This window comes from Neomonachus schauinslandi, chromosome 4, assembly GCF_002201575.2.
Source record: "Neomonachus schauinslandi chromosome 4, ASM220157v2, whole genome shotgun sequence".
Lineage (NCBI taxonomy): Eukaryota > Metazoa > Chordata > Mammalia > Carnivora > Phocidae > Neomonachus > Neomonachus schauinslandi.
The window spans coordinates 27194559-27208131 of record NC_058406.1 but is presented as its reverse complement, the minus strand read 5'-3'; the positions used below and the strand labels follow the sequence as shown (position 1 = coordinate 27208131).

Here is a 13573-nt window from a genome sequence, read left to right as displayed (position 1 = left end):
ATCCCAGGACCCTGGGATCATGACCTGAGCCGAAGGCAGACGCTTAACGACGGAGCCACTCAGGCGCCCCCTGATTTCTAAACTTTTAAATAAATACTCAGCACAGACTAAGTTATATAAAAAAAAATAGCTTTTGTACATTAGTAAAATAAAACATATATTTTTTTATTTTTTATTTATTTATTTTTTAAAGATTTTATTTATTTATTTGAGACAGAGAGAATGAGAGACAGAGAGCATGAGAGGGAGGAGGGTCAGAGAGAGAAGCAGACTCCCTGCCGAGCAGGGAGCCCGATGCGGGACTTGATCCCGGGACTCCAGGATCATGACCTGAGCCGAAGGCAGTCGCTTAACCAACTGAGCCACCCAGGCGCCCCAAAATAAAAGATATTCTAATTTAATAATTCATTAAAAATATTTAATTGATTCTGGGTATATATCCAAAAGAAATAAAAGCAGGTACTCAAAACAAATATCTGCATACCCTTGTTCAAAGCAATATTATTCACAATAGTCCACAGGTGGAAACAACCCAAGTATCCGATGATAGGTGAATGGAAAAATAAAATGTAGTATATACAACACACACACACACACAAGAAGAAAATTCTGACACATGGATGAACCTTGATGACATTATGCTACATGAAATAAACCAGTCATAAAAGGACAACTATTGTATGATTCACTTATATGAGGTAACGAGTAGTCAGAGAGACAGAAAGTACAATGGTGGTTGCCAGTGGCCAGGGGAAGGGAGAATGGGGAGTTAGTGTTTGATAGGTACAGAGTGTCAGGGAAGATGAAAAAGTTCTGGAGATAGACTGTGGTATGGCTGCACACAATGTGGATGTACTTAATGCGATAGGACTGTACACTTAAAAATGGTTAAAATGGTAAGTAAGTTGTATGTTATGTAATTTTACTGTAATAAAAACCCCAGAACATTTAGTTGAGTTCCTCTGTATTAGTTACTATGTTAGTTAGGTACTGCAGATTCAAAGAAAAACAAAGTTGACAAAGTCAAAGGTTTCCTTTCTTTTGGAAAACATAATTTAGTAGAGGAGATACAGCATCTATAATTATAAGACAACTAATAAAAGCTATAGTACTACTGGCACTTAGCCCTATATGAGAATACCAAAGGAAATAACTGTTCTTCACCAAGGGGAGAGTGAGTGAGATCTGGCCTTGTTTGGGTGGTTAGGGTGAGGGCACACCAGAGAGAATAAACAGCCTTACCAAAAGCACAGGGGGCATAACATTTCATGGTATACTTGGGGAATACCTAACGGACCAGTATGAGCAGAGTATGGTGCATGAGGGAAAAAAGCGAAGCTTTAAAGTAAAGTCTGGGATCAGACTGAACGACATGCTTAGGAATTTGGACTTTCACCTATAAGCAGCAGGGAAAGTACTGCACAGTTTATGTTTTTTGACAGGAGAGACTTTAGGTATGATGAGATTGGAGTCTTATAATAGTAATAACATGGAGGCTGGATTAGAAACAGGAAGAGACTGAAAGCAAGGGGAGCACCCAGGAGGCTGCTGCATTAGTTCGAGCATGAGATGATGAAGGTCTGAAGTAAGGAAATGGCAATGGCAAAGGAGAAAAGCAGAAAGATGAGCTAATACTTTAACAAATATTTGAGCACCATTTGTCAGACACTGTGCAAGATTCTGGGATAAAATTCAAATTATTACCAAATCTTATCTTCCTCAAATTATACACTCATAATGTATTTATATTGTACATTCACACATTTCAATATTTACTGAACACTCACTGTATGCCGTGTCCCATATCACGTGCCAGGCACACAGTAATGAATGAGGAGATATGGATGTGAGCTCTGAATGATAAAGGAGGGCTTGTGAGATGGGGAAAGAGCATTCCAGGTACAGGGAAGAGACAGGGCAAAAACCCTACCTAAATGTGATTCATTCGGTTCTCTATCACTGTTCTTGTCCCAATCACAATCATCTTTTGCCTGGACTATGTTAATAGACTCCTAGTTGAGGTCCCCAACACCACTTTTACTCCCCAGTAGAATCTGTACTTCAGTAAGAGTGAATTAACACACACATACACACACCTAATAATATTAATGTCCAGTTTAAAGCCTTTTAATGACTTCCTAATGCACTGTGACTAAAATCCAGGTTCTTATCTCTGCCCCAAAGGCCCATACATCCAGCCCAGGCTGGTCTCTCTAACCTACCTTAATGCTGTGGTCACAGCCTTATTTGATTCCCTCAATGGGTAACGTTTTTTCCCACCAAAGAGCCTGTATGTGCCTCTGGCAGGAATTTTCTTCCCCGTTCTTGGCTTGGTTAATAACTCCAATTTACTCCTCTTGATCTTATCTTAAATGTCATTTCTCAAAGAAGCTTTTTATGATCTCCCAATCTAAATCAGGTCCCCACTAAAATCTCTCTTCCTGTCTTTACTTTTCCTTTATTGTTTTTATCCCAATTTATAAATATATATTTGTGAGATTACTTACTTAGTGTATGTCTCCCCCAATAAACTCTAAGAGGAAGGGATTGTATTTACTTGTTCACTCTGTATACATGGTATCAACACCTATCTTCTAGGAGGTAGACACAATAAATATCTGTTGATTGAATGGGTGAGTAGTCTCTGCTTTTTGGGACCTTATAGACTACGGGGAGAGGAAGAGAAACAAAAGCATGGTTACAATGTTATCTAAGGAATGCAACAAAGAGGTATGAAAGGGTGCTCAGGCAGTGCAGAGGACGGGCATTTGTCTTGGGGAAGGATATAAGAAAGGCTCTGGGAGGAGGTGATGCCCAAGATGGGTCTTAAAGGATGAACAGTAAGTTAGGGAAGGAATAATTAAGGTAAGGGAGCAACACGGGCAGGAGAAAGTTGAGAACTACCTAAAAACAGTTTAGAGTGGCTGCAGTCACACTGTGTTTATGTGTGTTTGTGTATGTGAAAGGAAGGAGATAATAGAGAAAGAGAAAAAGAGAGGGAAGGAGGAGCAGAAGGGAAGAGTGGGAGAAAAAAGCAAGACAGACTGAGGGTGTAGCAGAAGTAAAGGGAGTAGTATGCAGACATCAGGAATTGAGTCTGTATGTTGTCCTAAGAAAATGAGACTTCACCTTAATGGCTATGTAGCACGAAGTAGATGAATGACAGGGTCTTATCTATGTTTTAATCAATCTGAGGGAGAACAGATTAGATGAGGGCACTTAGGATCATTCTGCAATTGTACAGGAGAGTAATAATGAGAGCTGGAACTGAAGTGCAGATGAGAAGGGTCTGAGACTGAGAAGGTAAATTCTACAGGGCTGAGGGGTTGCTCAGATAGGGGTGGCAAGTGAGAGGGCGCAGTCAAAAGGCAACCTCAAGGTCTGGAAATCAGGAGAAAAGTTGTGTTTTTAAGACCAGATTTCAAAGTCATATAGATTATTGAAACTTAAAAATTTAAACCAAACCAAGAACAAAGGGAAAGGCAAGATGAAAGGAGAAAAACGTGTGTGGAAGTCAAATGGCAGATGGTGTCCATGAGTGAGTGACAACAGTCTCAGGTGTTTAGAGCTCAAGGAGCAACAGCGTCAGGCTGCTGTAAATTGAAGAGGAAATAACCAAGGGTAGTCTTCTCTGTTCTTAATGTAAACATTTTACCGAAGTATAAATATATAGAGAAAAGCCCATGGACCCTAAGTGTACAGAATGAGGACTGTTCACAAAGTAAAAATACCTATGAAACCAGCATCAAAATCAAGAAATTAAACATTAACTACAACCATGAAGCCTCTTTCCTGGTCACCACACCCTACCTACCCTGCTCTTGGTAACCGGACTTTTCACAATATAGAGAACATTAAAGATTATGTCTGCTTTTGAACTTTATAATAAATAGCATCATAGGTATGTGCCCTTTGGGTCTAACTTCCTTGGTTTGACACTGTGATTATGAAATACATCCACATTGTTGCATCATTCTCTTTGTTGTAGAATATTCTGTTATATAAATATACACTATTTATCCAATCTATTGATGATGGGCATTTGAACCATTTGTAGTTTTTGGCTATGAGTGCTACCATAAACATTAATGTACTATCTTTTGGTGAACACAGATACGCATTTCTGTTGGCTATCCTGGAGTAGACTAGATCCTGGGTCATAGAGCATGCATATATTTAACTTTAGTAGATAATGACAGTTTTCAAAAATGGTCATGTTAATTTACACTCCCACTGGCAAAATGTGAAGTTTCAATTCTTCTATATCCTTATATTATTTGTCTCTTTAAATTTCAGGTGAGTGTCTTTAGGCTATTGTTTTAAGAACAGTTTAGTTAAAAATGAAAAGATATGGGAGAAAAACTTGAAGGGAAATGGCAGGATCAAGGAACTGTATTTTAGGACGGGGCAATTGTAAGGTAAGGGAATGGAATCAGGAGCTTCAAACAGACTGAAGATACAAGAAAGAGGATAACTGGTGAACTAAGACCAACTCAACGCAGGCCAGAGCAAATGTGAACAACAGCACATATTGAACCTTTTTTCAGGAAAGAAAGTAGGCATGACTGACAGTATAATTTCTTACTGAGGAAGGGGTCATGTGCTGAGTGTTGGGGCAAGGGACCAAGGTTAGGGACCCATGGAAAATGGCAGTAAGAGCTAACAAAAGGGGAATCAAAGGATTGTTAAACAATAGTGAAGGATATCTTTGAAGTTTTGGTGATTTGTGTTAGGAAGTTATAATTTAGGACACTGCCTGAGCTCTGATTCCTGAACGGGAAGCATTTATCTCTTCAGAAGAACTCCCTTTGGAGGCTCAGAGGGGTCACATGCTCCATCCAGTTGACACGTTTCTAACAGTATGTCAAGTGAGTTTTTTTTTTCCCCCTGCTGCCCTGGAATTTCAACTAAGGCCCAAAGCAGAGATTAAAGACGCTAGGCATCCCACAGTCTAAAGAGCTACCAATCTTTGGAGCCAGCCACCTCCCCTCAAGGGCTCACTGAGAGGAGCCAGTTCAGGACAGCTTTTATCATTACTATCCTGGCTCTGGCCTCTTCTCACCTAACCCCTATCCACCCAGTAGGGGAAGAGAGTGATTATGGGTTTTGTGAAAACATGGAATTTTAGTTGTGAGGAAAGGTATGCTCTCTCCCATGAAGACACATAAGGGGGACTCGAAGAGAATCCATTATAAAATAAGAGCCTGGGGTGCCTGGGTGGCTCAGTTGGTTGAGTGGTTGAGTGTCCAACTGTTGGTTTTGGCTCAGGTTGTGATCTCAGGGTCCTGAGACCGAGCCCCACTATGGGGTCAGTGCTTGGTATGGAGTCTGCCTGAGATTCTCTCCTTCACTTTCTCCCTCCCCCTTTGCCCCTCCATCCACTCATGCATGCTCTCTCTCAAATAAATAAAATCTGTTTTATTTAAATATATATAAATAGATATAAATAAAATCTATTTATTTGAGAGAGAGTGTGCATGCATGCAGGCATGAGCTGGGGGAGGGGCAGAGGGAGAAGGACAAGCAGACTCTCCACTGAATGGGGAGCCCCACGCAGGGCTCAATCCCACGACCCTGAGATCATGACCTGAGCCGAAGTCAGATGCTTAAACAACTGAGGCACCACATAATAAAATCAGATAAGAGCCTGCTGGAAAGGGAGGCTATTATCTCAGGCCCCAGTTGGACACTTTCTGACCTCAGAGCCCACAGGCCCCCTCTGCCAACTCCACAGGCTGGAACGGTGAGAATTCCTGGAAAGAGTTTTGGGAGCCTAGAGGAATGAAAGTGAGCAGAAGAGCAGGAGCTGTGGAGCCCACGCAATGGGATATGTAACCTAATGGAAGAGTCTATACCATTGATGGGCCCCAAGAAAGACACTGCTGCCCTTTGAGGGTCCTCAACCCTGAGGCTATGGCATCAGAAAGAATCAGAACAGACTACAGAAAGGCTCCTGTCAGCCCCTAACCACCAGCAGGCTGGCAGTCAGGAATACCAGATGAGAGTCCAAGAAGGAGAAGGGGAAAGAGGTATCTCCGAGTCAGGCCATGGTCCTCTCCTCTTCTCAAAGTTACCAGGACTAAAGCTCTGGCCTGTCCTGGGCAGATGAAGGGTGGAAGGGAGTAGCAAGCTTTGACTTCATTTATAAATTTAAGTTTTAAAAATGAGTGGGAGGGGTGCCTGAGTGGCTCAGTCGGTTAAAAGTCTGTCTTCGGCTCAGGTCATGATCCCAGGGTCCTGGGATCGAGCCCCATGTTGGACTCCTTGCTCAGTGGGGAGTCTGCTTCTCCCTCTGCCCGCCCCCCTCATGCTCTCTTTCATTCTCTGTCTGAAATAAATAAATAAGGGGCACCTAGGTGGCTCAGATGGTTAAGCATCTGCCTTTGGCTCAGGTCATGATCCCAGGGTCCTGGGATTGAGCCCCACATCGGGCTCCTCGCTCAGCGGGGAGCCAGCTTCTCCCTCTTCCTCTGCCTCTCTCCCTGCTCATGCTCTATCCCTGTGTCTCAAATGAATAAATAAAATCTTAAAAAAAACGAGTGGGAATTTTACCTCAAAATAAAATGGGGAAGGGAGAAAATAACACCAATAAGACCAATAAAATTGTCAAGAAGTTATGGAATTTGGCTAAAATGTTGTTGAAGGATCTGTTAATCACTGATAAAAATAGTGATATGAAAAAATAATCTCTTATACTGGTTAGAAATGACTGGATTTTTAATTATAGCTGGTAAAAAACAAGACTCCTGTTTTTGATCTCTGGGAGTTTGAAAATTCTTTTTTTTTTTTAATTTTTTATTGTTATGTTAATCCCCATACATTACATCATTAGTTTTAGATGTAGTGTTCCATGATTCCTCGTTTGTGCATAACACCCAGTGCTCCATGCAGAACGTGCCCTCCTCAATACCCATCACCAGGCTAACCCATCCTCCCCCCCCACCCAGAACCCTCAGTTTGTTTTTCAGAGTCCATTGTCTCTCATGGTTCGGAGTGGTTCGTCTACCCCTCCGATTTCCCCTTCATTCTTCCCCTCCTGTTACCTTTTTTTTTTTCTTAACATATATTGCATTATTTGTTTCAGAGGTACAGATCTGAGATTCAACAGTCTTGCACAGTTCACAGCGCTTACCAGAGCACATACCCTCCCCAGTGTCTATCACCCAGTCACCCCATCCCTCCCACCCCACCCCTACTCCAGCAACGCTCAGTTTGTTTCCTGAGATTAAGAATTCTCATATCAGTGAGGTCATATGATACATCTTTCTCTGTTTTTTGTTTTTGTTTTTTTTAAGATTTTATTTATTTATTGTCAGAGAGAGACAGATCACAAGCAGGGAGAGCGGCAGGCAGAGGGAGAAGCAGGCTCCCCGGTGAACAGGGAGCCCGATGTGGGACTTGATCCCAGTACACTGGGATCATGCCCTGAGCCGAAGGCAGCCGCTTAACCGACTGAGCCACCCAGGCGTCCCACGTCTTTCTCTGTTTGACTTATTTCGCTCAGCATAATACCCTCCAGTTCCATCCACGTCGTTGCAAATGGCAAGATCTCATTCCTTTTGATGGCTGCATAATATTCCATTGTATATATATACCACATCTTCTTTATCCATTCATCTGTCGATGGACATCTTGGCTCTTTCCACAGTTTGGCTATTGTGGACATTGCTGCTATTAACATCGGGGTGCACGTACCCTTTTGGATCCCTACTTTTGTATCTTTGGGGTAAATACCCAGTAGTGCAATTGCTGGCTCATATGGTAGCTCTATTTTCAACTTTTTGAGGAACCTCCATACTGTTTTCCAGAGTGGCTGCACCAGCTTCCATTCCCACCAACAGTGTAGGAGGGTTCCCCTTTCTCCGCATCCCCGCCAACATCTGTCATTTCCTGACTTGTTAATTTTAGCCATTCTGACTGGTGTGAGGTGGTAGCTCATTGAAGTTTTGATTTGGATTTTCCTGATGCCGAGCAATATTGAGCACTTTTTCATGTGTCTGTTGGCCATTTGGATGTCTTCTTTGGAAAAATGTCTGTTCATGTCTTCTGCCCATTTCTTGATTGGATTCTTTGTTCTTTGGGTGTTGAGTTTGATGAGTTCTTTATAGATTTTGGATACTAGCCCTTTATCTGATATGTCATTTGCAAATATCTTCTCCCATTCTGTCGGTTGTCTTTTGGTTTTGTTGACTGTTTCCTTTGCTTTGCGAAAGCTTTTTATCTTGATGAAGTCCCAATAGTTCATTTTTGCCCTTGCCTCCCTTGCCTTTGGCGATGTTTCTAGGAAGAAGTTGCTGCGGCTGAGGTCGAAGAGGTTGCTGCCTGTGTTCTCCTTTAGGATTTTGATGGACTCCTGTCTCACATTGAGGTCTTTCAACCATTTGGAGTCTCTTTTTGTGTGTGGTGTAAGGAAATGGTCCAGTTTCATTCTTCTGCATGTGGCTATCCAATTTTCCCAACACCATTTGTTGAAGAGACTGTCTTTTTTCCATTGAACATTCTTTCCTGCTTTGTCAAAGATTAGTTGACCATAGAGTTGAGGGTCCATTTCTGGGCTCTCTATTCTGTTCCATTGATCTATGTGTCTGTTTTTGTGCCAGTACCATACTGTCTTGATGATGACAGCTTTGTAATAGAGCTGGAAGTCCGGAATTGTGATGCCGCCAGCTTTGCTTTTCTTTTTCAACATTCCTCTGGCTATGCAGGGTCTTTTCTGCTTCCATACAAATTTTAGGATTATTTGTTCCATTTCTTTGAAAAAAGTGGATGGTATTTTGATGGGGATTGCACTGAATGTGTAGATTGCTCTAGGTAGCATTGACATCTTCACAATATTTGTTCTTCCAATCCATGAGCATGGAACGTTTTTCCATTTCTTTGTGTCTTCCTCAGTTTCTTTCATGAGTATTTTATAGTTTTCTGAGTACAGATCCTTTGCCTCTTTGGTTAGATTTATTCCTAGGTATCTTATGGTTTTGGGTGCAATTATAAATGGGATCGACTCCTTAATTTCTCTTTCTTCTGTCTTGTTGTTGGTGTATAGGAATGCCACTGATTTCTGTGCATTGATTTTATATCCTGCCACTTTACTGAATTCCTGTATGAGTTCTAGCAGTTTTGGGGTGGAGTCTTTGGGGCTTTCCACATAAAGTATCATATCTGCAAAGAGTGAGAGTTTGACTTCTTCTTTGCCGAATGGGATGCCTTTTATTTCTTTTTGCTGTCTGACTGCTGTGGCTAGGACTTCTAATACTATGTTGAATAGCAGTGGTGATAGTGGACATCCCTGCTGTGTTCCTGACCTCAGGGGGAAAGCTCTCAGTTCTTCCCCATTGAGAATGATATTCGCTGTGGGTTGTTCATAGATGGCTTTTATGATATTGAGGTATGTACCCTCAATGCCTATACTCTGAAGAGTTTTGATCAAGAAAGGATGCTGTACTTTGTCAAATGCTTTTTCTGCATCTACTGAGAGGATCATATGATTCTTGTTCTTTCTTTTATTAATGTATTGTATCACGTTGATTGATTTGCGGATGTTGAACCAATCTTGCAGCCCAGGGACAAATCCCACTTGGTTGTGGTAAGCGAAATAAGTCAATCAGAGAAAGACATGTATCATATGACCTCACTGATATGAGGAATTCTTAATCTCAGGAAACAAACTGAGGGTTGCTGGAGTGGTGGGGGGTGGGAGGGATGGGGTGGCTGGGTGATAGACACTGGGGAGGGTATGTGCTATGCTGAGCGCTGTGAAGTGTGCAAGACTGTTCAATCACAGACCTGTCCCCCTGAAACAAATAATACATTATATGTTAAAAAAAAAAAAGAAGAAGAAGAAGATAGTAGGAAGGGAAAAATGAAAGGCGGCAGAAATCGGAGGGGGAGACGAACCATGAGAGACTATGGACTCTGAGAAACAAACTGAGGGTTCTAGAAGGGAGGGGGGTGGGGAGATGGGTTAGCCCGGTGATGGGTATTAAAAAGAGGGCACGTTCTGCATGGAGCACTGGGTGTTATACGCAAACAATGAATCATGGAACACTACGTCAAAAACTAATGATGTAATGTATGGTGATTAACATAACAATAAAAAATTTTTAAAAATTATTTAACTGAAACTTAAAGCTGTAAATCTACAATTAAACTCTTTCACATGCTCAATATCTGCCAGTAAATGCCAAAACTTTGTGAAGTATTATTATCAAAAAGAGGCAAATATCAAAGGAAGAATCAGGTATATTAAATTTTTTGAAGTTTTAGGTTAAACTGAGGACTCAGTTTGGGGCAATTCATTCTATTAGGCTACTTATATTCTGGTATTTTCATAGAAATAAGCCCCTAACTCAAGGTAAAGAAGGGGAAGAAATTTATTTACTGAGAGTTTCACCTCAGTGAAATGTGGAAACAATTTGGAGTGCAGAGAACAGTGTTTTTTTCTTTTTCTGAGATTTAAAAAAAGATACATAAGAATGGAAGTTCCTGAATTAGAACATTTCACCTACAGGGTAGGCTTACCTGTATTCCAGCATGGCTACAGAGGTAAAAATCAAACTCGTATGGGTGTGTAATATCTGTATCAACTGTTGTTCCAGCTGGGATATTGCCACTTCTTCCAACCTAGATTTGTTTGGTCAAAGTTTAAACAAACAGGACAAAGGTAAAGAATGTATCTGAAAGCACTTTAAAAAAATATATAAATATATATAGGCTGATCCTGTGTTTCACTACTTTCAGCTTCAAATATTACTTGAGCAGGCATTAATAGCAGAGCTTATTCTAGTCCTGGTTCCTATTCTTACATGTTGCTGAAAGTGAGAGCTGATAAACAACAAAGAGTTACTAAGTGTCTACTGGTGCTTAGCTAGTAGGTGATCCCAATATGGGTGGAACACTTAAAAAAGTTTTTAAAAATTACTTTAACTGCTCCAATTTATGGTAACTGGGAACAGCAGGTACTCTTGAATGTGTAATTTATGAAAACTAGCATTTTCCTTGGAGAACACTGTATTTTTAGAGAGAAAGAATGCTGACAATAACATCAACTGTAGTTACCATTTGTTAACCATATATGGGCCAGGCACATAACATACATTATTTCCAATCAATAAATTCCTGTTAATTAGGTATTATTCCCACATGTTCGGGAACCTTGGGCTCAGGAATATGAAATACTTTGCTGAACAGCACACAATAAAAGGCAGAACCGGGAGTCAAATACAGAACTGGACTGCAAAGGCCCTATTCCTCTTATTTCATACTAGCAGTTCAACATCCTGTAAGGAAATCTGTACCATGCATAGCTATGATGTGAATATGAATGAAATGGTTCAAAATTTCTGATAATGAAAGGCTTCTAATAAAACACTTTAAAATGCATATGTATACTCACCTCTACCTCTTTATCCCTAAACACATTTAAAATCAGTAATTCTAAGTCTAGATTTATAAGGCTAACAAATTAAAAACCATTTTACTATTCAGATATTCTTTCTGCATGTGAGGGACTACTATCAGGTAGTGGCTTGAGTTATAGCTGTGTATACCAGTTAGCCTTCACCAAGTACAAAACAAAAATAGTTCATAATCAACTAAATTATGCTTACTCTTAATACATAAATCAAATTAACACATATAAAAAGTTTTACTCTACTTAGAGAAGTAGCAGAATGGGTTCATATCACAGCCCCACCAGTTTCTAGTTGGGCTATTTAGGGCATGGTATCTTACCTCTCTGTGCCTCTGATTCCTCATTTATAATTATCTCTCATCTATTAGTAGTAGTAGTATTTAGAACAAAGGTGAAAGAGAAGTAGACGAATGAAGGACTAGAATGACTAAACATCAGATGCTAGTAATCATTAAATCTAACTTAGGTATTCCTAATCCTACTGTTGAAGAAACATTTGGTTTTCTAGGTACAAAAATGTACCCAGTAATTCAGGGTCAAACGCCTTTAACAACCAGGAGGCCATAATAAGGAACTCTCACTACTGCTATTAGAGAGGTGCTATAGGACAGTGATAATGAGTACTCTGGAGCCAGGCTGCTTGACCCGAGTCCTCGCTCTACCAATTACTAGCTTTATAACCTTGTTCTTTAACCTCATATGCCCCAGTTTCTTCCTGTGGAAAATGACGATAATAATAGCAAATACCTTACAGTGTTGTGAAGATTAAATGAGTTAAATTTATGACACATACCTAGAACAATGTCTGCTATTATGATTTCTTTTCCTCTATTGTGACCACCATCACCACCACTCTACAACTACTAGCCAACCTTTATTGAGTGCTTAGTATGTGCCAAGCACCATTTTGGATACATTACATAATTTAATTTACTTAATCCTCTTAACAACCCAATAAAGGAAAATACTAATATCACCCAAACCTTGTTGGGAAGGAAACAGGCACAGAGGTGTTAAGTTACTTGCCCAAAGTTACACGGAAAGTGTAACCAAAGGCTAAATATATACCAAAGCAGAGATACACTCCTCTCTGTCTTTTCTGTTGACCCCTTTTCTCCAAGGAGACACCAACACTTGCAATCCTCAGATTTCTCTGCTCCAAGGTTTGAAAGATGGGGGCCAAGACTGCTACTCGCCTACGCTGCATGTAAACAAGAAGACAGATTTCCCTAGGTATTTACCCCTCCTTCTCTAATTATAAAAATACAGTCATACTACAAAATATAAAAAATAATTCTGTGGGGCGGTACCTGGCTGGCTCAGTCAGCAGAGCATGCAACTCTTGATTTCAGTGTAGTGAGTTTGAGCCCCACATTGGGTGTAGAGATTACTTAAAAATAAATAAAATCTTAAAAAAAATTCTGTGAATTTTAAAGGACACATTATTTAAAAGTTGCTTTGCATGAATTTCTACTAACCATTCTAGAAAGTTCCTACCTTTTTAAAAAAACTGACTTTTACAAGATATTTTTGAAAATAAATGCACCTTTTCCCCTCTGAACATTTAAGACGTATAGGAATAGAAAGAACAACTTTAAAACTATGGGTTTCTTCACAATAACAAAAAGCATTAATGGGATTCCGAACACTTGGGAGTGTTAACAGACAATCTAGGCAGTTGAAAAGTAACAACCTACTTTGACGCTTCTCTACTCATAGTGTGGTATGCTGAGATCTGCTACTATACACTGGAACCCATGCTGTGGGCAGACAGCCGCTGTTTAGTGCTCTATGAACTATATGAGATAACCTTGTTTCATAATAGTATTACAACAGATGTAAGATTACCCTTTCTGTCCTGTCAGCACAAAATAATCGAGTGTGATGTCTCTTCTGAACCACAATGTAGGTTATTCCAGGTTGATAGTCTTTCTCCAAACTGATGCAGGCTTCTCGAATTGCTAGCAGTTCATAATACAATACCTAGAGGAGATGAAATGGAAAGATTTGACATAGTGAGCTGTTCTCTTATATATACTTCAAAGTAAGATCATGATTTAGTCTTAGAACTTCTTGATCTTACCACTTTACAGCTAAATATACTTCTCTATTCCATTTTAACTATTACCAGAGCATGATTTTAGCAATCAAGGCTTACAAATC

At 40.2% G+C, this 13573-nt stretch overlaps 1 protein-coding gene across 1 annotated transcript in view; it reads right to left on the bottom strand.

Annotated features, from left to right (window-relative positions):
• LOC110574889 (protein argonaute-3) overlaps positions 1-13573 on the bottom strand; it is a 124099-nt gene that overhangs the window by 1526 nt on the left and 109000 nt on the right. The window contains exons 16-17 of the mRNA XM_021683695.2: positions 13259-13393; positions 10519-10620 (exon numbers count right to left, since the gene is read on the bottom strand). Of these exons, the coding sequence (XP_021539370.1) occupies positions 10519-10620; positions 13259-13393 (237 nt within the window). The remainder of the gene's footprint in view (positions 1-10518; positions 10621-13258; positions 13394-13573) is intronic.